General features: G+C 39.8%; 1 protein-coding gene across 1 annotated transcript in view; it reads left to right on the top strand.

The window, feature by feature from the left end:
- The window catches only part of LOC126336329 (sodium/hydrogen exchanger 9B2-like), a 336,730-nt gene that overhangs the window by 3,553 nt on the left and 306,124 nt on the right, over positions 1–27,053 (top strand). The window contains exon 2 of the mRNA XM_049999893.1: positions 18,342–18,516. Within this exon, the coding sequence (XP_049855850.1) occupies positions 18,342–18,516 (175 nt within the window). The remainder of the gene's footprint in view (positions 1–18,341; positions 18,517–27,053) is intronic.

Below are 27,053 nucleotides of genomic sequence, written 5' to 3'. Positions count from 1 at the left end.
CTTTTTACTGACATGTTGAATGCCAAATATTTAACACATTAACTCGCTTGTAAAGTAGTCAGAAGTTTGATTCATACATAGAAGATCCATTCTTAAAGAAATCGAGGTTACTGGCGGAGGTTACTGGTGGGCGTCTAAATAGCTGTTTTTATATTTTCGTGACGTTTCGCGTTTCTGGTTAAGCAGGAATAGGAACTGCAATGCTTGTTTCATCGTCAAATTCGTCATCTAAATCGGTGCTGTATTTTGAGCTGTGAAGGACCCCCAAAATGTCTTCGTCTGTCATAAGCAGCGCTGAGCACGAATCATCGACGCAAAAAATGCGTTCAGTGATACTATAGGACATTTCATTCAATCAATATATTTTTTTCAAATGGCAGCATCGATCGTAAATATTGAAATCCTTGGTTTGGTTTCATTAAATGACGTCTCAGTTTCAATATCCGTCGATTCCAGAAGCGCAAAAAAAAAGTAAAGGTCACGTATCCACAAGAAGACAATATGAAGAAAACAATATTCATTGGTCTTTGGCGCCTCCAAATCCCATGCTGAATAAAACATATGTAATGCATCTATTCATTTATTCACTCACCGTTCCGTGAACCCCATGATGAAGTAGAACCTCCTGGGATGTGGAACGAGTTAGGGTATACATTAACAGGAGGAAGGAACGCCTGCTGAATACTTCTCTAAAGTACATACGTTATCTGCAAAGCGTCAAATCAAGGCATTGTGTAAAATGTCTAGACAATACACAGAATTCGTAAAACTCTCTACCAAAGTGTTTAATTTAATCGTAATTGAATTCTTTTTCTGTGAAATTTGCAAAATATCCAGGTTTTAATAAAATGCGAAATGGACGCAGGCAAAGTACTAAATTACAATGAAATAATGCACTCAAACTAAAAATTTATGTATTTCATGAAGGTTAAATTAAAATATAGAAATTATCACAGTTGTGAGTGTCTGAAAATTGGCTTATTCTGAAGCAAATATGTTTTTTACAGTTATGACAGTTGTGTAATAACCATTAACTGAATCAAAACGTTCGATTTTTATGTACTTCTTGCTGTACTTTCTTATGCTGTATTGATGCAGAAGCAAACTGAAATGATATTTTGAGTTACTTTTTAACACCGAAACAACTGATGTTTTGGCATTTATTTTGCAATCGCATTGTACAAATCTTTGTCCAGTCCCGGCACGTTGCGGAGTTGTAGCTGACGTTAGAGACACTTCTTTATCCATCGGAACATCTTCGGACTGTAGAAGAGATTTCTTGCATACTGTGAACTGTGAACTCGTGTACAACAGCTTTAGAATTTCTTCTTTGGTACTCAGTTTATTAAAATCATAATTTGTTGCATCATCCACGAGTGAAAATGTTTGTACATCCATAACCCTCCAAAGAAAACGTACATATTATTTTTTGGCCAAAGTAAAGTGCTGTTTTATTTTGTATCCTAAATTTTGAGGCCTGAAGCAAACCAAGACCCTCTTCTAAGCATTTGCTACGAGCCTGCACTGGTTTGATGCGGCGTTGCCTTCGAATGATCGGTCGTGTCATATCTTCGAATAGTGGTCATATCTTCGAATAGTGGTCATTTCTCCTGGGGCAACTTTTATGAAGATTCTGCTACCGATCCCATTTTATGCATCCCACAATTCTACATATGACTTGCAAAAACCACTCGAGATGTTTACATACTCTCCCGATCGCTGCGCGCAAACCATTTGTCGTACGATGAAAGTAAACAGGATCTTCTGTAGGAAATTTAATATCGTTAAATTTACGTTTTCGCTAGAGGTCGTAATTTTCGAGTTGTTGAAGAAAAACTTACAAAAGTGACCTTCAAACACGCCCCCCATACCACACTTATTCAAGAAAACGTACATAAGTGACCTTCAAACGCACCTCCACCTCACACTCATCCCTGACCAGTCAGGATTTCTAGTATGTTGCTCATGGCACTCTCTCCTACCACTGTACAAAAATTTGCGACTTCAGTAGTTATTTCCCACATTTGACTTATTAATGTCGTTATCTACTGACCATCCTATGCCAACGGCTTAGTCGAGCACTTACAAACTGATGTCTGTGTAAATTTTACCCGACAGTTTTGTGAATTTTAACAGTATAAACTCAACAGTTACGTCGTTGTATTCGTCAGGCGTTTTGACTACGAAATTACTGCTTGCATGAATTATTTGGATCGAGCTGTCAACATAATTAGCGTAGACCTATGTTTACGAATGTCGTTTTTCATTCATAGCCAACGGCCTTGCCGCAGTGGTACCACCGGTTCCCGTCAGATCATCGTAGTTAAGCGCTGTCGAGTTGGGCTAGCACTTCGATGGGTGACCATCGGGTCTTCTGAGCGCTGTTGGCAAGCGGAATGCACTCAGCCCTTGAGAGGCAAACTGAGGAGCTACTTGATAGAGAAGTATCGGCTCCGGTCTCGGAAACTGACATACGGCCGGGAAGGCGGTGTGCTGACCACATGCCCCTCCGTATCCGCATCCAGTGACTCATGTGGGTGAGGATGACATGGCGGGCGGTCGGAACCGTTGGGCATTCCAAGGCCTGTTCGGACGGAGATTTTCTTTCATTATCCATACGGGCACGTTTAAATTAATAAAACTGAATAAGTAGGTGACTGTTCTGGTGGCGTAATAGCCCCAGCAGCAGAGACCAAAAAATGTCGAAGATCGGGAATAGTTCATGTAGTCGGAAATCTTTGAGTATTGCCACGAACAACATACTACACATCCTGACTGGTGAGGGATGAGGGTGAGGTGGAGGTGAGTTTGAAGGTCACTTATGTACGTTTTCTTGAATAACTCGAAAACCTTGGCCTCTTGTGAGTACGTATCCCAGTACAAAGAGAAACTATATTAAGTTTCCTACACAAAGGTCCTGTTCTGTTTTTTTTCTGTAGGAGTAATAACTGGCGCGCAGCGATCGAGAGAATATGAAAATATTGAAGGCCAGATATAGAATTGCGGGTCTCACAAAACAATGACGATAGCGGCAGGTGTACCATCCTGCACATATAGGGTGTCCCAGGAGGAATAATCAACATTTAAAGATATGACAGAAACGATCATTCTAAGCCCTAAGGCAATGCCGGATTAAGCCAGCTCGGGCCCCTAGCAAATGCTAAGCATGGACCCTGGTTTGCTTTGGGCCTCAAAATTAATATAAAATATAACATCACATTATTTTGGTCCCAAAACTATAAGTAAATTTTCTTTGGGTGGTTATCGTCGTACAAACATTTAAAATATAAATTATTTTCTTGAGAAAATAAAAATGTAACCTTACTGCAAACATATTTTCTTATACAAATTTTCTTCCTCAAATTTATGCAATCTAATAAAGTTAATACATAGATTCAAATATGGCATTCATGGATCAGACATTAAATTTAAGAAGACAGTTATACTTAAACCAAATTTTTAAAAAATACGAATAAAGACCACAGTCATTTTGACAAGGATTTTAAAAAAATTGCCGTTTAAGTATTGAACTCATGACCTTTAGCTTACGAGCCTAGAGCCTTAGCAATTATGCTGTAGGGCTACTGCGTAAACCCATATCATGGTTTAATGTCTCACGAGGAATTATTTTCGACACTTTTTCACAAACGAAGGTCCATCAGGTTATATAAATGGTTCAAATGGCTCTGAGCACTATGGGACTTAACATCTGACGTCATCAGACCCCTAGAACTTAGAACTACTTAAACCTAACTAACCTAAGGACGTTACACACATCCACGCCCGAGGCAGGATTCGAACCTGCGACCGTAGCGGTCGCGCGGTTCCAGACTGAAGCGACTAGAACCGTTCGGCCACAACGGCCGGCCAGGGTGGATAGCTACACAGTGTGAAACCTGCCAGTTTGAGAAAGTAAGTCCCACGCCTGGTGTCTCGTTGCATACGTCGCTCGTAGAATGTTTGTAGCTCATATAAACAGAACCAAAGTGCTTACTTTATTCTTCGGTGCTTCTCGTTTTCCTGTCAGGAAATTTCGAAATCACCAGAGAAAATTATATTTCATTCTCTTAATCTCTTCTGCTGTTGGTAAACAGTAGTATTATGTTCTATTAGTCCACAACTCCGGCAAAATAATAAATTTAATAGAATGATTGAAGTGAAGCATCCAAGGATCACAAAATACATTTAAGTAAGCAATTGCATTTAAAACCGAATTAAACGAATAAAAACAAAAACCAATCAGTTTGATAAGGATATTAAAAAATTACTGTTTAAGTGCGGAAAACACGACCTTTAGTTTACAATTCTAGAGCCTTAGCCATTGTGCCACGGAACTTCATATGGTTTCATGTTTCACGAGACATTATTTCGGTCACATTTTTACAAATGAGGGTCCACTAGTGTAGATGGCACCACGGTGTGAAACCTCTTCAATCGCACACCACTGCAAGAGTAATTTCAAGAAGTTAATCCCAACCCTGGTGTCTCAGTGGCAAGTAAAGATTTACTTTATTCAGAAGTAAATGACCTATAACGATACCATTTTATATATTAGAGCGAACTCCGATGGTGGATATCTAGATTGTTATATACACTGCACATAGAACCTACCTTTTTTTTACTTTTATAGCGCATATAAACGAAACAAATAAGCTTACTTTTTCGTCAGTGCTTCCCGTTTTCCTATTAAAAAATTTCACAATCAGTATAGATAATTATGTTTCACTCTTTTAATATTTTCTGCTGTTGTTAAACAGTAGTATTATATCCTATTGGTTCACAGCTCCGGCAAAGAAACGACACGAAACGCTAAAACCGCGAAACTAGAACACCTTATACAAAAACATTCCAACAACAAGAAAGCAACCTTCACTCTAGACTACTCGTGCCAAAACTATTGAAAGAAAATTAAACGTACTGTAAAAGGAACGAACTACTGTAATATTAAACTTACAAAAATTAATACGGTATCTGTGAATTACTTTCTTATTGGTAATCAGTCGTAATTGATCGATTTATTACGACTAGCTCAGCATTTTCAGAGAACCCGTGTGAGTTAAGCGGCGTTGTCAGCTCCTGCTACAGTGTATGGCGTGGGCAGCGCTCGCTTTTGCAAATGAGCTAAAATTGTTACTACTCGCTGTAGATTTAGATACGAGTCTTTCAGTTGGACGGTTGGTAGAATACCATTCGTATGTAATTTGACAGATCTTTCCCCCCAATGCCAGGAGCCCGTAGCAATTGATAACTCTATCTACGTGGCTAATGCAGCATTGTTCGAAAGATGTTTCTCAATTTTCTGGTACCACTTACGTTTATCACCATGGATGCCACAGAAAGTCACAACTAACCTTTGATCTTTACTTCTTGTCCCCGTAAATAATTTTTACTTGTGTGGAATTGCATAACATAGGTTTTCGTAAGTTTAAACTGTAAGTTTAAGCTGTGGGCTGTGAACCAGTAGTAAGCTTGTTCCGCTCTTCCCCTGGCTGTGTCTGATATGGATGTGTTTTGAGCGCTTCACCAAAACAGTCATGTTATCAACAAACATTAAAACTTTTGAAGAGTCCTCCAATATCCCAGATGAATCCTTCACAGAGACCAAGAAGAGAAGTGGGCGAAGAACGAAGCCTTGTAGCACACCATATTTGATGCTTCCCCGCTCACAATTTAATCTTATTTCTGTCGTTTCATTTGCTAATATAATCCTGTGTTTTATATCTTTAAGATACGGCTCCATCTCTGTAAGGGAAGACTTTTAATGCTATTCTATTTCAGTTTTCCCTGCAAAGTTCTACTGGATTTGAGTTCGAGACATCACAAATTGCTTTCTCAATAGTGAAGTCTTTACAGAAGTCAAACTAAGCTGTTAAAAAGTCACCAGGAAGATGGTTCAGCATTCTGTTTTAAGCTACTTTCTCAAACACTTTTGAGAATACGAGGAGGAGGGGTATCGGTGTATAATTTAAGGTCAGTTGTTTATCTCCACTTTTTTTATATTGCTGTTTCTGCTGCATACTTCAGTCTTTCACGAAACTTGACTCATCGTATGGTTACACAGGTAGCTCAAGGATTGCGCGACCATGTAACCGGAAAACTTAAGTACTTTGACTGACAATGATATACCGTCTAGCCAGAAAAGTTACTGCTTATTTGTGACCTAATGATTTCTGTGATCGCTCTAACTGATTAGTTGGCAAAACTGATGTCTAGTGGAGGAGCCTACGTTGTCGGACTAAATAAGATTACTGTATCTGTTTTCGAAGGAAGATTATTGTATCTACTTTCGAAGGACAATTTTTGTACTCATGTTTTCAGCTACTCTTAGGAAGTAGGGCATGAAAATAATAAATTGGACAAGGCAAATGATACTGAATCAACTCCTCTTAGGAAATAGGGCACGAAAAGAATAAACTGGACAATGATCGTAGCAATTTGACATATGATATGAAATTCAAAACATTGATGTTTTAAATTTCATAACACCTGTCTCGTTGCTACGGTCTTTTGGGAGTTCCGTATCATTTTCCATGTCGAATTTATTCTTTTCGTGTCCAACAATGCTCCAAAATGCCCTTGTTCGTCTTAGGAAATTTGAATTTTTTGTGCATAGTACATGGTTTCTACCTTGTTGCTGACACGCTAAAGGTTTTTTCAGTGCTGCTTGTAATGCATTTCAAATCTTTATTAGAGCTAGTACTTTTAATTACATAAAGCATTCTCTTCCCAGTAAAATGCACATTGATCCCAAATGTTAGTCAACCCTTTTTTCGCCTTACACTCTAAATCTCACTGTCCTCTTGTAGAGAAAAACTGGATTCAAAATATTATAAGAATATTTTTAGGAAAGAATTAAATTCTCATATACTTTGGGTCCTTAGGTAAATTTTACGCAGTTTTCACCTGAAAATTCTCTCTGAATATTGTAACCAAGTCATCATTTACAATTCAGTGTTGTTTTCTTTCTCCAGTCAGATCTCACTGATGAAGTCTCTTTGTTTGATCATACTCGTATAAATCATTTATTGTGGGGCTCACATCGTAGTCAAGATATACAGGGTGGGCCATCTGAAGTTACGGATGAGAATGCGAATGGAGTAACCTTTATACTGAGCCATAGTTCGCAGTTTGGCCACGGTAGTGCCACAGTCGGGTGAGTAATACAATTCTGAAGACTTCCCTAACGAGATTTTAATATCATTCCGCCTTCCTCCATCAAAAACTGTGGCAGGTGGGATACATTTTGTTAAATAATAGCTTCATTTGGAGTAATGAAAGAAGTGGCGCACCTTTTGTATCGACTTTGTGTGTCCTCCTCGGATCATTGTAAATAAATCGTTCCCCAATTTTAATTTTTCTCGATTTCAGCGGCATCTGTCAATAGTATAAAAAAATGTTTCAGACAAAACTTGATTACTTTTTTATGGAGAATCCTAATCTGCAATAAAAATGGGGGTTTCCATTTAAGATTTAAATTTGCCCTCGCCCCACCTAAGGGGGCAGGGGCTGGGGGTCACGTGTAGTGTCATTTGATGTCCCCCTATGAGCTTACTAACTTGTCTTACCCACTAATTTTTCCCAATGTATATTTTCGAGATAATCTCATCCTAAACTTCAGATCGACCACTCTGTATACATCACACTCACGATATACAAAATATACAACAATAAAGATCAAAACGGTCTCATAAATATCTGATAAAATTAAAATAAAATTTTGGGTTAGAGAAGAGTGTGGCCTGCCGTTTGCCTTTTCTAATTTAAATATTGACAGCCTGTTCAGAAAATGAACTTTCTTTATTATCCTGTTTAAAAAATAGCCCACGAAACACAAAGAAACATTTTTTATTCATTGATGATTAATTAATTATTCATGATGATGAACATAAACTTCCAATTGCTGTCCACAAGCAGAGCTTTACAATGCGAATAATACAGTATGAAAGTATCTACTGCTAAAAGAAAAATAATCACATTTAGAGGTGTTGTTCCAATAAGGGATTTTAATTTGTGAGAGGATAACACAGCAAGTAAAAATTTTAATTATATTGGAAATGAAATAATTCATCTAGAAGATCAACATATAGATTAAAATACTTTCAGAATTCCAGCAAACACTATGAGATCAAAAGTGTCATGACGCCCCTATGAAATGCGCAATTGGCCGCTAGATGTCGCGAAAGGCAGACCAGCAAGTATAAGAGGAGTCATAAAGTATCTTGTTGTCATTTGAGACGCAGTAACAGCAGGATGGATCACTCAGGACTGTTCTCATTTGGTGAATACCTCGAGAATTTTAGGTGTCATCATGTGTAGTGGTCAGCAGTGAAGTATGGCTGAGACGGCTAACGGTGTAGAGTTGTCTTTCGTGGTTAAGGTTTTGTCCCTTTATTGCATTTGAAAAGAAACCTAATGCGGAAGGACATAAACACATTCTAGAAGATTGTGCACTGCGTACAGTAGATGAGAAGTTCGGAATGCTGATTGTTTGGTATCAACATTATAATTATCCATTGGAATATCCGCGGAATTCGCTCCAATCGGGATGAATTGTCGATCCTCTTACGATCCTACTCCCCAGTCGTCTTTTGTCTTCAGGAAACAAAGTTACATCCCCATGATCGCTTTGTCTTCCCTTATTTCCAATCGGTTGATGGCACTCTGGCACATGGGGACCATGATACTGTCCATTATCACACAATCCCCTTAATCAGTTCCTTCCAAGCTGTCGCTGTACGTCTTTCCCTTTCTGGATACACATTCTCCGTTTGTACCACATAAATTCCATCGTCCACCCCAATGGCGACAACGGATCTCCTTCATCTTCTTGGTCGCCCCGCCCCCCCCCCCCCCCTTCATTTGCTGGTTGGAGGCTTCAATGCCCGCCACCAGCCTTGGGGATCTCCGCGTCCTAGTGCGGATCTTGTTTGCCTCAACATAGCGGAACCTACATTTTTGTCTGCCTCCACGTCAGACTTCTTTCATTTGGATCTTTCGGTCGGTACTGTTCAGCTAGCTCGGCGCTTTGTATGGTTCGCTCTTGCTGATACACACTCGAGTGACTATTTTCCTCACTGCGGGCTTCTCGCAGGGACTCAGTCATCCTGTGTTGGCTCCGCATCGGCCATACCTACCTGACGCACGGACATCTTTTGCGTCAGGAGGATGCCCCCCTGTGTCAGTGCGGGTCCCGGTTGACGGTCGCCCACATTTTGTTGGAGTGTCCCCGACTGCACACCCTCCGGCAGTCTTTTAATCTCCCGGGCACGTTGCCTTTGGTTTTATGCGACGATGCCTCCATGGCTGACGACGTTATAAATTTTATCCGTGGTAGTCCTTTTTATGGTCCCATTTAGGGGGGACCTGGCCCTTTCCCTTTCTGTTTATCTTGTCCTCGAGTGTCTCATTGGTTGCAGATTTTAATTTGTGTATTCGCATGGTTGACTCTTTCCCAATTTTTGTTCCTATGATCAGTCAACCAGTCTCCGGCCCTCTTCTTTTCTTCCGTTTCTTCCTGTCCAGTGTTCGTCTGTACTCTTCTTGTCTCTAGTGTTCGCTGCCACATTGGTGTTCTTTCAGTGACTGGGGGGAGGGGCGTATCCTCCCCCCTTGGGGTTTCACTTGTTCCGTAAATTTTGTTTCGCCTGTTTTTGGAATGGGGGACTGATGACCTTAGCTGTTTAGTCCCCCTTAAACATCCCAACAACAACAACAACAACAACTTATATTTTCCCTTTAGCAGATGACACGCGCTTAGCCAATCGCGTCCTTGAGTTTATCAGTGTCAGTGAGATGACATCGGTCATTTGAAGCTCCTTTTTGGGGAATACAACCCCCCTTTCAATAGTAGTTTTCTAGGATTTCCTTCCGTTTTTAGTTTCCTTTCTTGAGTTTCGCTCCCATTGCTGCTGATTTCACATTCTATTTTTACCCTTTCCTAAGCCACTTAATGGGCGTTTATGACCCTATCAGTTTTGCACCCTAAAACCATAATAAAAATATGCATCCCGCTGTCAATCAGCTTTGAGGCAATGGTTTGTTGATAGTAGTATTCCTGAAATGGTCTGGCTTGTCCAGAATCCACCGAGCGAGGAGGCGCAGTGGTTTGCATTCGGGAGGATGACGGTTCAAACCGGTCTCCGGTCATCCTGATTTAGGTTTTCCTTAATTTCCCTAAATCGTTTCAGGCAAATACCAGGATGGTTCCTTTGAAAGGGCACAGCCAATTTTCTTCCCAATCCAATCTTGTGTTCCGCCTCTAACGACCTCGTTGTTGACGGGACGTTAAACATCTCCTCCTCCGCTTGTCCAGAGTCTCCATCTGAACCCAATGGATACATTAGAAACTCGACTCCGCTCCAGCCCCCCCCCCCGTATCCAATATTATTACTTTCTCTGGTTTCGACCCTCGGGGAAGGGCTGCCATTCCTAAACATACATTCAAACACCTCGTTGAAATGTCCCCACAAGAGTTCAGGCCGTCATAAAGGCGAAGGCTGGAGACATCCCACATGAATGCTCACTGACAGGTGTCCAGACACTTTTGATCAGTTAGTGTATGTGTGACACTGTAATCAGAACATTAAAAAACGGCGAGGATAGAAGCTAAATTATATTCTGTAAAACTGTGGCACTTCCTGCAGTTTTGCACACAGTGAAAGCTGGACCCTTCCAAAACGACAGAGAAATAAGACTGATGAAATAATGTAAACAACTGGATAAAATTAATATATAGAAATGAGCTAAAAGTCGAACCAATAACCAACATAAAAAATGAATAGGGAAGAGTCATACAGTACCGACCATCTTACAGCACCCGACATCGCTAGTTCTCGTTTCTAGTACTAGGTGGCAGCACATACAAAGGGTGAGCTGAACGACGCCATGATCCCACTCATAATACGTCGGGTAGGTTGTCCTGCATCAACAGTTTGAGCTTTGTGAGCGTTTAATGATGTTTGTGTGAGAAGAGCGTGCAAGAAGTTAGTTTCAGGATTATGATGCATGTTTAAGACGTGAGTAATTGAATTTATTTTTATATTTATTTTAACTGTATTATTTGGAAGATATCGTGTATTAAACAATACGCAATCGGTATCATTTTTATTGCGTGATCGTGGTAGCGTATTGGCCAGCCAGTTGTCTTCCAATGCTGAGCAGACAGTCAAGGCAAAAATATCAAATCTGCTGTGTGTGGATGAGAAAAAACCAGCCATTGAAAATCTCCCAAAAAGATGTTGCTGGATTGGTGAACATTGCTAACTCTTCTGTCTGTAGAATGGATCTAGTGCAATCTGCGTTTACTTGCACAGATCTTTGGCCCTCGAACCCAAGGGTGTTCTCTGATTTGAATTTTATTGTTGCTAAACAATTCAAGGAACTTCAGCTATATTACCTCAAAACCAGGACCTTCATCAGCTATCCCTTCCAAACCGGGATCTTCGACATGTGACACATGTAAACTGGAAACATCAGCAACTATGTCAACCAATTTCTGGCATGAAAATTCTAATCAGAATGTTCTAGCACCACACTCTTCTGTCATGTGTCAATCGCTCCTCTGTCACCAGTGAACCTATTCCTTCTAGTTCAATATACGTACTTTCCTTTCATGAATGTAATTGAGAAAATATGTCCTGTAGTAAAACACTCAGAAGTCAGAGTCCAAAATATAAAGCAACAGACACAGAAAAGTGAAGTTCTTACTTCTTCGCCCAAAAAGCAACGATTGGAGGAAAAAAAAAGAAATCAATCGAAGATAAGACAAGGACCAGAGAAAAAGAAGTCAGAAAGAGCCTTGAAGCTCAATAGAGAAACGTCAGAGGTATCTAACAGAAGTAAACAAGTAAATAGTTCAAATAGTATGCAACATATAAGAAGCGTCAAAAGAATCTGGCATTTAGTAGGGACAATCTAGCAGCAGATCAGAATGCAGTATGTGTAATATGCTGTGACGAAGAATGGGTTCAGTGCACTAAATGTACAGAGTGAGCACCTGTTGGTTATGTAGGCGAAGAAAGTATATTGTATCATATCAGTAAATGAACATGGTTTTTGAAATTAGTGAATTTTGACCACAAAATAATGTGTCTAATGGTTTTCTTTACTTGTGTAACTTTATTTATCAATAAACCCTAAAAATCTACCTATAGAGGCAACCGCCAGTACTGTCAGACAATTTTTGTGCTTACTGAAAAGCCATCTCTCTTTACTTGTACGTGAGCCGTCACTTTTGTAAAATTTCAGTGAAATCGTTCATGTACGTCCATAAGGCATCAATTTAATAGCCACATTACCGTATTAAATTCCCAAATTTTTAAATGTTACACAGTTTACAAGAAAAAAGGTTAAGGTGGCTGGTACTGTAGGACTCTCCCCTATTGATGTAAATTGAAGCACCAAGTGCGAACAATTTCAGAGATGCAATTACCACTAAAAGCCATGAAAAGTGTATCACATGGAAAAGAAATCTATAAAGATTCAATAAGTGATGTCATGAGTAAGGCTCACCCACGAAGACAGAACAGGCGTCACGCCTTATCAGTATCGCTCATGTAAGTTCTCTTTCTTTCTCCATTGTTGTGCTAAATCATTATTGTCTGTGATATATACTTCATTTATTTATAATTGTGGCTCCTAGTGCATTTCGCTCTCTGAATTGTACCTTGACTAGCTGGTTGGCTTGTTCTACATTCCCTCTCTTCGTACTTTCTTCAGTTTTAGTAGACTGTTCCTCACTTCCAGCTAACTTAACCCTCTTTGATCCTCTGTTTACTAAATTTTTGGACCCTTGATATTTTACATCGTCTTCTTCATTTATAGACTTTTTTAATTTGCCACTTTCCTCGATCAGCTCAATTATTTATTTGTCCATCTATGATTTCTTGGCGGTGGTGATATTGGGAATTAGTTGTTCCTTTGCAGTATCTACAATGACGAAACAAAAGAGCTAGACCAAGAAGGGGCTGTGCGACATAAGCGAAAGTTGATAGGTGGGTTTCTACATCTCACATTTCACGCCAGTCGCATAAGAGTGGATCTGCTAGCACAACTATGAGGATGCACAAACAGGTATGCTCTAAATACACACTTTAACAGTCATGAGCATTAGTTACCTTTGAGATTGTACGTGGTGAGTTGATGTTAGTGAAGAACGCCTTTAACCCTTCTAATAACTAGTATTTTTTGTTTCACTGAGTACCATTGGGGTCTTTAGTGACCCACACGGAATTTATTTTTTGCTAAGGATAGTTTTAATAATGGTAGAATAAAATCACATTCCTTATTTTTTCCACAATCTTAAACATGTCAGTGATATTACATTAAATTAAAATTCATATCTGTTTAAATTATTTATTTCCGTAAAATTTACAAACGATTCTCATGAAACTACAAACATTTTTGATTAAATTCCGAATTGACATTTATGACGCATTACACTTACAGCAATAAATTGCAAAGTGATTTTTACACACAGAACATCCACATTTTGAACATTTATCGGTGACTTTTCTGTCCTCAGACCTTTCACAAAACGGACACCTTCCTCTTTTTTTCTGTACTGTTGATAGAAGTACTGGGGAAATAATTTTGGCTGGCTTTATTCCGACGAGCTGCTTTCGTAATTCTATGAGAAATGTCCGTCTCTTGTAGTTGCTCCTTTCTGTCCAGTCTGGTGTGAGGTGTAGCCATATGATAAATGCATTCAGTGCACTGATATCAATCATGTTGTAAAATAATACCATTTGCCACCTTCTGCTCATCCTCTTTGTAGCGTATGTTCTAATCAGCTTGTCCATGGTATCTACTCCTGATTTTGTTTTATTATAATCCTGAATCATTACTGGCTTGCATTCTTCACGATCTTCCACTTCTTCCCTTCAGTGCATTGTACTGAGCAAAGTTTTTCCCTTTTTCGGACAATATGAAACAATTGAAGCAGGCTCTTGGAATCCAAAAATAGATGAATATTTGACTTTACCTTTGGTCTGAGTGAAAGCTTGTGGTAGTTCTCCTTTATTTTTTCTAATTGTTCCTAAGAGTGTGAGATTGATTTTCAAAAGTTCTCTCGCCATACTAAGGCTAGTGAATAAATTGTCAGTTGTTACATTTCTGCCACTGTTTTCTAAGCCTTTCACCATATCTAAAGCAACTCTCTTGCCTTGACCAACTTCACGAGATTCATTTTCTTGTCGACCAGTGTAAACTTGGAGATTGAGAATGTAAGATGTTGCTTAATTATGGGCCTGCTAGGATCAAGACACCGATAAAGTACTTCATTTCAATGGGATCTACTGGTTTCCATTTACTACCGTAAACAAGACTACCCTCTGTTAGTCCACTTTAGAATTACATCAACAATGTTTCTCCTACGAAACAATTGAAAAGGTGATTCTATGGAGTCCACATTTTTCACTGCGAATTTTGTTGGATCTGTCTTTACTCGCATTATGTTCAATCTCTCTTCTCTTCCACAAGCTCTTCTTGTCCAATTCTTCTTTGTTTTTAGACCTACACAAAATAAAAAAGAATAAAAAATACAAAGGGTCTACCTTGGCGCTAGACCCTAACGCACATTTTCAAAAATCAATGTTTACTTACAACAGTCAGAAATATGTGTTACTTCCTCTTCAGGCTGGACATCTGCGCTGTCCAAATCTTCTTCTGAACTTCCGTCTGATTGAGGAATATTCTCTTCTAAGATGTCAATATCTCCATCGCTGCATGAGACATCAGAAACTATGTCGCTGATATGACTCTTTGATTCTCCAGTTAGAGGATTATCCTGCAGTAATATTTCAAGCACTTCGTCTTCGGAACGGTGACGAGACATTTTCCACTAAATGCAACACAAATAGTAGTCTCCACTTGTGTGGAACAAGTAACTATCGGCTTATAAGGTATTGGCAACAATCACAAATTACAACAATATTTACAAGAATAAAACAAAGGAAATACAGCAACACTTACGGATTCAGTGCAGCATTATTGGGTAATAATACCGCAAGACAGAAATGGGGTCGCATTTAACCCCAATGGTATTTTGTGGTTCTCTTGATTTTCTGCCAAACTAAATATTTTCAAAAAGTTATATTTATATGTTACGAACCCATTACGTAATTCAGGAAAAGTCCGAATTTTTCATAATTTTTAAGAATAAGAAATAAGACATTTTACAGAAAATTATGGCCAGGGGTCATTATAGACCCCACGGTATTAGGATGGTTAAGGCGACAAAGACGCCATTACCAACACCTCACTGAGTTCGTAGGAGTTCATATAACATGATGTACATGACTGTTGGCAGCGGTGGTCAGGAGAATATATGGTCGCAAGAAGACCAGGCTCTGCACCAACATGGCACTACCAAGAGAGAAGACTATCGTATTCAGCCTATGGCTCTGGCGCATTGTACTCCAATTGGTTCAAATGGCTCTAAGCACTATGGGACTTAACATCTGAGGTCATCAGTCTCCTAGACTTAGAACTACTTAAACCTAAGGACATCACACACATCCATGCCCGAGGCAGGATTCGAACCTGCGACCGTAGCAGTCGCTTGGTTCCCGACTGAAGCGCCTAGAACCTCTGTCACACTGGCCGGCTAATCATACTCCATCTGCAGCAGCAACATGAGCAGTAGTTGGCATCACAGCGACACGACGAACTGTTATCAATCGATTACTTCAAGGACAGTCCCCGAGCCAGACGCCGTGTAGCTTCCATTCCACTGACATCAAACGAGCACCATTTGTGACTTCAGGGTGTCAAGCGAGAGCTCATTGGAGAGCAGGGTGGAGGCCTGTTGTGTTTTGTGATGTAAGATCGTTCTGTCTCGCTGTCAGGCATGGCTGTGTGTTGGTTAGGAGGCTAGTTGAGAGCCTGAAACCAACCTTGCTGCATCCTAGACACACTGGACGTAGACCTGGAGTTACAATCTGCGGTTGCATTTCGTATGATAGAAGGAGCGCTCTCATGGTTATCCCAACCACCCTGACTGCAAATTTGTGTGTCAGTCTGGCGATTCGACTTATTATGCTGTTCTTCCAGTGGGTGTTTTCCAGAAGGATAACACTCGACTTCATAACGGTGCTGTAACTCATCATGCTCCACAGAGCGTCGAAATGTTACTTGGGGCTACCCGATCATCAGACCTGTCTCTAATCCAGCACATATGGGACATCGTCAGACGACAACTCCAGCGTCATCCCCAAACAGCTTTAACCGTCCCTGTATTGATCGACTAAGTGCAACAGGCATGAAACTCCATTCCACAAACTGACATCCGGCAAATGTTCAACAAAATGCATGAACGTTTGCATGCTTCCATTCCACATTCTGGCAGTTACAGCACTTGTTAATGTACCAGCATTTCATATTTCCAATGGCTTATCTTGCTCTTCCATTAACCCATAGTCTTGCAATATGTGGACAAGACAATTCATTTCCGAAATTTCATTAATATACATTAATTATTTTTTTGTCTCGTGATTTTTTCCGTCACTGTATAATTACGTTTTTAAAAGTCCTTCCACTTGTCATTCATTGTGCCGGCTCTCTCTTGATTCAAACTTTGTCGTAAAGAACTTTGAAATACCCTCCTAGAATTCTTATTCTTCAGTTTAGTCATAACTTATTTCGGACTTCCTTATTTTCTTTAACTTCAAGTTAGCTTACATGCAGACAAGTTATGGTCACTGCAAACATCAGCACCACGACAGTCGTACAGTGTTTGATTTGGTTTCGGTATCTCTGTCGTACAATAAAGTACTCAATTTGGTATGTAGCCGTATCCCCCGGCACCATCCATGTGCATCTCCTCCTCTTCTCCTGTTGGAAAAGCATTTTGTCAATTGTCATTTCTTTTCTTAACAAAAATCAACCAGCCGTTGTCCCCCGTTATTTCTCTTTCCCAGCCCCAAGTTTTCGACAAATATTTGTTTGCGCTCCCTGCAACTACCAGTACGTTTCAGTCACCAGCTATTACAGTCTCTCTTTAAGCCCCTGGTAGCCGAGTGGTCAGCGCGACGGAATGTCATACCTCACGGCCCGGGTTCGCTTCTCGGCTGGGTCGGAGATTTTCTCTGCTCAGGGACTGGGTGTTGTGTTGTCCTTATCATCGTCATTTCATCCTCATCGACACGCAAATCACCGAAGTGGCGTCAACTCGAAAGACTTGCACCATGCGAACGGTCTACCCGACGGCAGGCCCTAGCCACACGCACACGGCATTTCCGTTTCCAATTCTCTCTTTCATTGACGTGGACAAATACTTCGTACAGTTGCTCACATATTTCCTCCATTTTTTCAATTGAGTGCCCGTAGTTGCCGTGTTGGTCAAACGAAACTTTTCGAAACGACTGCGAGTAACCTAAGGAGAGAAAGCACCCAACAATAACTCTATCAATTCACAGTCAATGTGCTATACCAATGAAAATTATTTCGCTAGTTTCAGCACACTTCACGGCCATTGTAGAAACTATTAAATACGAGGATTGGAACTTAAATAGTGGCAACTATTTATTCACAACCGATACAAAAGAGTTATATGTTTTTATCTGTTACTGTCCTTCAAAGCAGTCACCAGAGTTGTGTAGAAACCGTTGCCAGCTATGTGGAGGCCGTAGTGTACCGTTAGCAGAGTTTGTTCTATTTGTGGTGCGAATGGAACGGTCTACTGCCTGTCGAATCTCTGGAACAGTTCTGAAGCGAATGCCACGAAGTGGTTCCTTCATCTTCGGAAACAAAAGTCCCAAGAAGTTAAGTCCGTGGAGTATGGTGGATGGTACAGTACTTCCCAGTCCCATCGACCGAACAGAGCAGCCACGGCTTATTGTCATGCTAAATGATGGGTGGGCTGCGCAGAAAGTGTCGTCGCTTCCTTCGCAAAGCTGGTCGCAAGTGATGCTACAAAAACGAACAGTAATACTGTGCATTGGTGGTGTGCCGTGGGGGAACGGAATGCGTTAGGATAACATCACAGTCGTACACGAGAATCACCATAACTTTAGACTGCTCCATTCCAACAGAACAGGCTTTGCTAACGGTATGCTACGCGTTTCACATCGCTGGCAACGGAGAAAATCAGAGAAATTACAGCCCATCTTGATTTTTACTGATAATCATTCTTCCTTGCTCCATTCGTGGATGTACAGTGAAATATAAAAAACAATAAATTAAGAAATTAAATAAAAAAGGAAGGTTAGGGGAGTTAGTGGTATTAGAAATACCCTCCACCACACACCTTAAAGTGTCTTGGGAAATATAGATGTAGATGTCAACTTAGATTCACGTTTTTGTTTAAATGTATTGGTATTATGTAAGATCTTTGTTTGTTGCAGGCAGAGCGTGAGCCCTTGGTGCTGCCCTAGCGTGACGGAGGAGACTGTCCTTTGTCGCAGTTTGCGCTGCAGGCATCTGTACAATGCCGTCATGGCCGTCGTCCTTGCCCTCATGGGGTGGGCTGTGCTCTTCTCCTTCTCCGAGCCCGGGTATGCCTCTCCACCCAGGGGAGAGGTCAGCTACACTCTACTCTAAAACCTGTATCAAATGCTCAATGTGGAAAAGGGCTTCAATAGCGCAAAATCAAACACCATAAGCAACGAAAAAAAACACGAATGCTGTTTCATCCACACCCAGTGTTATCCATAGGTGTGGAACTACTCTTCTGAAACAAAAACAGGTAGATAAAAAGAAATTTAAAGTCAAATAACATAAGATGGGAGATCAGGGAAAATCTGTGGCGACCATCCTGGATGCTATTCCTAATTTTCAAATGGAGAGGAATTCACATGACATATCAAACAGGTAGAAAATTACACGAGAAAAACAATGGTGCTTTTAATTTAAACTTAACTTATTTTTTACAGCTATCTCGCATTCTGCGCAGAATAGGGCAAATGCTGATAAGACATAAAGGATATAGGATGTGCTATATGAGTTGTCCAGCATGATTTAATATTGTCGTCTGTTTCACCCATTCCTCAGGGACACATGTACCAAAATTCTCATTATTGGTATAATTCTGTCCTCAGTTTCCGACGAGAATATGCTGAGCACTGCGCTCTGGAGTCTTACTGAACAATGACAGAATAGCGGTTGGTGTTGCTTCATATTTACACATTTTTGATTGTCCAGCCTTCAGTTTTCTGTGACAAAGCCAGTTTAATGAAATTTCGCAAGACATTTCACCATTACGCTGTAGGTAATGGTGTGGAGTTGGTTGAAATCCTCTACGAGAACAGAGTGTTACGCTTTCCTCAATTAGGACAATCTCAGTGTGTTTAACTTGCGTTAACACATTGACTTTCATAGTACCAGTGATAACCTCAGCATGAATAAAACTGTTCTCAAATGAAAGGCACCATCGTTTTTCTCATATAATTCTCTATCTGATAGGTAACATCACTCGCATTCCATCTGAAAAGTACAATTTGAATCCGAAAATGGAAATGATCGTATGGCATCAGTGGCTGGGAGTTCCCAGACAGGAAGTTCAGCCGCCAACTGCAATTCTTACTGAATGCAGCACCGCATCAGGTGACTAGCGCGTTGACAATGGGGATGAAATGATGATGAGGACAGCACAACAACCAGTCCCTGAGGGGAGAAAATCTCCTGTCCCAGCCACGAATCGAACCTGGGCTCCAATGCGTGGCATTCCAGCAGGCTGACCATTCAGCTAGTGAGACATCCAAGATGGCAGCTTCCAAAATAGCCGCCTTTTTGGTAACATAGCCTGACAGATTTTCCGCATCTCCTATTTCAAGCTACTTGACTTTGACTGTTTCTCCACTTGTTTTTGTTTCAGAAGCGTCTTTTCACACCTACTGAACAACCTGTATTATGCAGCTTGTATGAGAAGTACCAGTACTCATGTAAGTTGTGATTACCATTTTCAAAACTGAAGTTTAGTCATTAACTGCATGTTTGTATAGAGGTAGGCCAATGTGCCAGGTACCCACTGAAATTTGTGCACTAAAATGTCATAGCACGCCTCTAAAAGTATGTTTATAACTTTGTCATAATACACACCTTATGTTACAGATAATATAAGTATACATAATAATTATTTCAACAATTCTCGGTTATAACAGCCAGCTAAGCAAGAAATAATCTAGCAACTGAAATAAATATGCACCAAATAAATTAACAGTCCAAATGATGCAGATTTACCTTCTTAAAAAATACCTGGAGCTACTTTTTTTTTAAACAAAAAGACTCCTCGTCGTTCCGCAGTTAACCAAAAAGACACCTTGTCGTTCCACAGTTGGTTTCTATGGCATTTGTTGCTTTCTGTTCTTATTATGATATATGGGTACTTCCCTGCCACATACTAATCTGATTATTTGTACATTCTTACACTTCACTCGATTTGAATAATGTTATACAATCTAATAACTTCGTATTTGAAAGATGTCTTTCTCAAGAGTTTACAGGTTAGCGGCTATAATGTAGCAACAATACTGTGGAGTTTGTTTCTTCTGTGTTTAACAGTTGTATAGCCCTGACATTTTGTTATGACGCCTTTGTGGCAGTTATGTCTTCATCAGTGCTTGTGGTAGCTAAGTTGGTACATTACGCTATGTAGGTACTGCATACCATACCTATTTTTTAAATTTATTTTACAGATTCATGAACTGGTTTGGCTCAAAGTGTGGCAACCAGAACTCCACATTATTGTGTAAGTGTATGATATCTTTCTGCAAAAGGTCTTCTATTCCACCATTTACAAATTATTTCTTGCTCCTACAGAGAAACGTTAGTCTTCACCAAATGTTTGTAAGTTACAAAAAAATAGTAACCAAACTAATCATGTAACATGATGTTTTTTACCTCTCGAATTCATTAGGAAACCTAAGGAGTGACAAATGTTTTGCCTCCCATTTGTTACCGCTGCAGTTTATGACCCTATATACACTCCGTTTTTAAATTACCATTATGACATGTTCAGGTCAGTTAAAACGGACATCAAAATGACGTGTGATGATGGCAGTCGACAACTTTGGAGATGCCATATGAATTTCTTCATATTTGGTTGTTTTTTTAATTATAACTTGTCTGTTGTGGTAGTGTGCCATTTGAAGGCAATGGCGCATTGATGATTTATTGCAAATACATAAAGCTTGTGGCAATTTCTTATAATTGTCAGTTCATCACACATCAGCAGTAGAAGCCTTCAGAGGATACTAAGATGAGTAATAATAATGTTAACAATGGTATGTTATTCATGATCTTGTGGTGAGGGACATGGAGTTATGGAGCCAAAGGAAGTAGGTCTGTTTTCTGCTATATGCAAATTGTTGTATCCACGAAACCAACCAACCAACCAACTCGCGCACTAGCGATTTGACCGTGACGTCGCTGGCCACAGTTCCTGTCGCGGCGGTCGGCGTCTCAGGGCGTTACCGCCGACGGAAGAGGTCGCGCCATGGCTGAGCTCGGGTCCGCAGCGCCCTCTGCCTTTTGCATATAAGGAGAAGCGCTGGCCCCGAGACGGGCAGTCTTTTGTCAATTGTCTGTTGCTAGCCTTTCGTGGAGTTTATAGCGGAGCCATTGCAGTGAGATATTTGCTATTGTATTCGACTAGGCTTAGTACGCGGATTACTCGTGGATGTTACTTGGACTTGTATTGCTACCGCAATTCTTGCCATTAATTATTTTTCTACCAACAGACATAGATACATCCTGGTCATTACCCACGCTTTATACAATTTGTGGTGGCTGCCCCAAAAGTACCGCCGACGACCTTGGGTTTGGAGAGCCGTCAGAAAACAAATAATTTTATCTTATCTTCATGTTTGTAACAGATTATACGAAATACATTTTTTTTTGCAATATATGACATTATTTACATATAAGTGTGTGTTCATTCAGGAATGATCTTTCTGATTGTGTGACTTCTGTCTGACAGAGAAACGAAAGATGAAATTGCTGAAAGTGGGACAACTAGTAGTGACATTTATATTCCGTACTTGTCACGAATATTTGCCCTTATTTTTCTGAATTTGTCACAATTTCTGAGGTTGTGATTCACAGGAACCTAAGAGTACAGTTTAAATATCAAGTGAAATGAGCAGGTAAGATGTTTATGTTCCATGCTTGTGTCCATTATTTGGCTGTTTATTTCTGAATACCATGTGATTTCTGAGAGGGGTATTAGCAGGAACCCAGGAGGTCAGCTTAAGTTGCTGTGACTGAAATGACCACGAATGACATATTTTATATTATTTCTTGTCATAAATATTTAGGTATTGTTTTCTGTCTATATTTTGTGATTTCTGACGGTCCACTCATACACAGGAGATGCTACTGTCAGTGTTACACTTGGCTTACTCAAAATGTGTTAATGGACATGTACACAAGTTTCTGAGCAGGTCAAGGTTTAACACTATCCTACTACAAATCAATGTGAACCTCATGAAGCTTCCTGACTGATTTAAAGTCAAGATCTTTGCCCTTTGGTGCCAACAGCCCAACCAACTGAGCTACCCAAGCATGACTCACGACCTATTCTCACAGCGTTACTTCCACCATTACCTCAAATCCTATATTCCAAGCTTCACAGAAGTTCTCCCAGGTAACTTACAGGACTATTTCTCCTGGAAGAAAGGATACTGCGGAGACATGGCTGAGACATAGCCTTAGGGATGTATCCAGAATGAATTTTTCATTCTGCTGCAGTGTGTGCACCATGAAGCTGGTCATCAGTCATGCTTCAATAGCTCATTTGGTAGAACACTTGCTCCCTGTGAAAAGCAAAGGTCCTGAGTGTGAGCTCCTCTCCAGCACACAGTTTTAATCTGCAAGGAACTTTCACGCCTGCTCACATTCTACTACAGGGTGAAACATCCATTCTTTAATATAAACTGTACTTTACACATTCTTTGGATATCACCACAATAGTGTAGTTTATTGGCCGCTTTGTGTGCTACCTTCACACCATTTTACTGTAGTCCTGAATTGGCTAAATACAGTTCAGTGGGAGTGTCAAACTACATGTCACACTGTGATTGTACTGTCCGAAACAGACCGACCCTGGTTTTGGAAGAATGGAGGTTCTAATCTCCATACAGGAATCATTATTCAGGTTTTAACATCATTTCTTTAAGTTATTTCAGGGAAATGCTGGATGGTCACTACTATAAAACAAAAACCTGTTCCATCTTGTCAAACTAGCAATGTAAGCACTGAGGTCAGGGGTTCCCATACTTTCCCTCTGATGGAACACTTTGACAATCCTGGTACTTACAAGGAACACCATTTTTATTTTTGTTAGTAAATTTTTAAAAATGATAAACATGTTTTATTCAGTGATTACTTCAATTTTAAATCCTAACTACTAACACAGAAAGCATAATTTTTAAAAAAACATAATTAATCATCAAAATATAAAAAAAGCCATGTTATCAATATTTTTTGATGAAGTACTTATTCATGTCCTGCGGAACACCAGTGTTCTGCAGAAGACACCTTGGGAAACTTTGACTTAGGTAAATGCCTATTTTAATTAATTAGGGTAAAGTAGCCTACATCAAACCACAAAAATTGCAGCAGAAGAATTAAAATGTTGAGTTGTATAAATAAATAGAAACAATCATATGTGTTTTGGTATAAAAAGCACTTTTAAAAAAAGGTTGCCACACTATACATTTTGTCTGCAGCTCGTGGTCGTGCGGTAGCGCTCTCACTCCCTGCACCCGGGTTCCCGGGTTCGATTCCCGGCAGGGTCAAAAATTTTTTTTTTATTTTTGCTCTTTTTATAAAACTCTGTAAATGGTGCCATTTAGGCTACTACTTTCCTAAACTGCACAACAAGTTGCCTAATTCACACACATTTCCGTCATTATGAAGTTTTTAGTTGAAAATTTGTTTTTCAATATAATGATGAACTCCATTGTAATTATGTATTTCACTGAGTATGGCAAATTAAATGCTGCATTATTGTTATTGAAAGCAAGAAAAAATGTTTATCGTTGTTCAGGTCCAGTGTTTAACTTAAGCACAAAACTCACAATGAAAGTTCATTTCATGTTTTAAAGCACCAGAACAGGTTTCATGGAGCCCATTTTATGCAGATTGTGTATTGAATCATATCCTCCACCACACTTTCCTTACAAATGAAGCAAAAGCAGTCATCTACCCCAGTTTCAACTAGAACATTTTCAAGATATGACACCAATGAATGAGTGATATTTTTGTTATTTTTCCCTTCTTTGTGCTTCTTCCTGCTGTGGTTCCAGGCTCAACAGTTGTTTGACATTTTGTCTTCAACTTGAAGACATTGTTTTGTCCCTAGTCTCTTGTAATGTATATTTATCAGGGCTTGAAGTCAACAGTTAAGCTTTCAGAGCGCTTTGCTTTTAGTATTTTTCCTTGTTAGGCGAACTGTTTTGACAAAGGACTTATTTCTTGAACATGAAATGTGTTCACAGTTGTGAATATGAACCACCTCCAGCTGTGTAATGGAATGACTACAATGAAAATTTGTGTCAGAGGAGGAATCAATCCCAGATTTCCTGCTCTATGCTATTTGAGCATGACTCGTGGTCAGGCCCACAGTTCCATATGTTGTCTATGTCTCACACCGAGGTAAAGGAAAAGAACTGGTGAGATTTAGGGAAAGGGGAAGAATTTGGAAAAGTTACCCAGAACCCAGAGTCAGAGGAGACTTACCAGGCAGGGTGAGAAGGACTTCCCTTCATTTTAATAGTGAGAAGTATAGATTTTGATTGGACATTTGGGTGCGTATGTCAGTGGCAAGTCTGGACCTCTTGGTAAGAGGCAGTTCAACCTTCCATGTTTCATGTTGTGTGGCAGACAATATTGATATAGAGACACTGGGGTCAGCAAGGTTGTGGTTTCACATTGAAACAGAATGGTTCTGGATTAATGTGAATGTTGTGCTTCATACAGGTGAAGGGTACTGCACAATACTGGGACTGTCTTTTCTGATTACTTATCGGGCTAAAATTGACCTTCAGCAGTGAATAGTGCAATATGGGGAAACATTGTTCCAACTCGAGACTGTCATCAGTGATAAACAGCCACAAGTTTTGTCTGTGAAGGACAAACCGAGTAAACTGCAACCAAAATAACCAAAATCACCAAAACCCAATTCATGTGATAAACTGCCACAAGAGGCTGGCAAATTGCTTTGCATGAGTGTGGGAACTGAACTACCTGTTAACATGTTTTGTGTGGTAGAGCCACTAGAAGAGAATGAAGTGCTGGATGCATCAAGATGCTTTATGCATAGGTGTGACATACACATAAAAGAAATTTATAGTAAGTGAGTGGTTTCCATCAGAATAGATCATTTTGGCACTTATGAAGTAAGTTTGGCCGAAGGATTGTTAGTTGTTACTTTAGATGTTTTCAATAAACATGATCCATCAGGTCAAGTGCAGACCATAGCCAAAAGCAAGCCATGAGCACAGCTGTGTTACATGCAAAAGAACAGCATCTGAAGTCAACGTGGAGGGTAGCTGTGGAGAAGCTGTTGTTAGAAATCAAGGATCTGTTTAATCCTCATGGCTCATTGCTGGCAATAACTGCAAAACTACACAGGGTTAAAACTTCCATCAGTGTGGCAAAAAACTCTACAGGATACTCCATCAATTACAACTGTTTATGGACGAATTCATCAGCCAGTAATTAAACAATGGCATAATACAGGAAACTACTAGTGACTTAACAGCCCCTGCCATCATTGTGACTAAGAAATCACCAGACAATATGAGAAAGTATAGACTGTTGTATCTAGTGGTATCTAAATAGCAGAGCAGGAACAGATGCATGTCCAACACCTAATGTTACAGAAACTCTGAATAACTTACAAATGCCATTTGCTTTTAAAAAATTTCAAAGGTTGTTAGAATGAAGGGATTTAAAGCCATGTTGATGCATGGTGTACCTTGATGATATCATCATATGTTCAAAGGATGTGGAAGGGCATATGCATTAGTTAAGGGAAGTTTTTAGGAAATTACAATATGTGCATCTCACCTTTACAATTGTGAAGTGTCATTTTGCCTCAGATGAAATTAGTTACTTGGGACATGTGATTAGATGAGAAGGAGTGCAGACAGATTATATGTTGATACAAACAGTGAGGAATTCTCTAACACCCCAGATGAGGAAGAAATTGCAGTTGTTTCTGGGATTGGCAAATTATAATAGAAAATTTGTAAAAGGAGTTGCAAATGTTGTACTGTTTCTTATATATCTGTTAAGGGTATGGAATTCTTGTAGGGAATGGATGTTAAGTTGCATTCAAAAAATTAAGCAGTTAAAAACAAATTTGGATTGATCTTAACAGATTATGAAGAGTTTATTCTGTTATGCAAAGCTTCCAACTAGGCAGTAGGGTGTGTTTTGAATCAATGCAGGTAATGAGCATATGGTTCATGGAAGTTAAGCAAAGATAAAACAATTACTCTACCATGGAGAAGGAGATGTTGGGATTGGTACATGGTGTTAACAGTTCAGCAAAATGTTCAAACTGTTAACGGAGTATGCAGCACTGAAGTGGCTGTTGGGGTGAAAGGATCCTTCCAGCAAACTCGTGCAGAGGGCATTGAAGTCAAATGAGTTTGATTTTGAAGTGATTATATAGCTGGAGAGAAGCATGATACCAAGAATGGCCTTAGCAGAAAGGTAGAAATAGTGTGGGCTCTAGGTTGCAGCCTTGTGGAGTGGCAGAAGATGGAGGTTGCTGACACAGAGTGCAACCTTCATCTAAAATCATCAAACTGCATGAAGCTCCAGCACATCAGCTGTTGATGGACTGGATTATCCATTACTAATAAGGACTATTCAAATGAAATTTGATATAGATGCTGGTTTGATAGGCTTAAGAAATTTATTAACTGAATCTGTTTATTGTTAAGTTATTAGGGAATGAGTTGAAAGTAAAGAACATGATAGCAATACTTAGCTGACTTGTTAGTAATTAATGGACTTAATGGTCATATTTAAAAAGGATAGAAGTCAGTTGACTAATCATGGGAGTGCCGTTTAAGTTAAGTGCTCAGCTAGTGAACCTTGTGTTT

The sequence above is a fragment of the Schistocerca gregaria genome, chromosome 2 (assembly GCF_023897955.1).
Source record: "Schistocerca gregaria isolate iqSchGreg1 chromosome 2, iqSchGreg1.2, whole genome shotgun sequence".
NCBI classification, from domain to species: Eukaryota; Metazoa; Arthropoda; class Insecta; order Orthoptera; family Acrididae; genus Schistocerca; species Schistocerca gregaria.
This window is presented reverse-complemented; position numbering and strand designations above follow the sequence as displayed.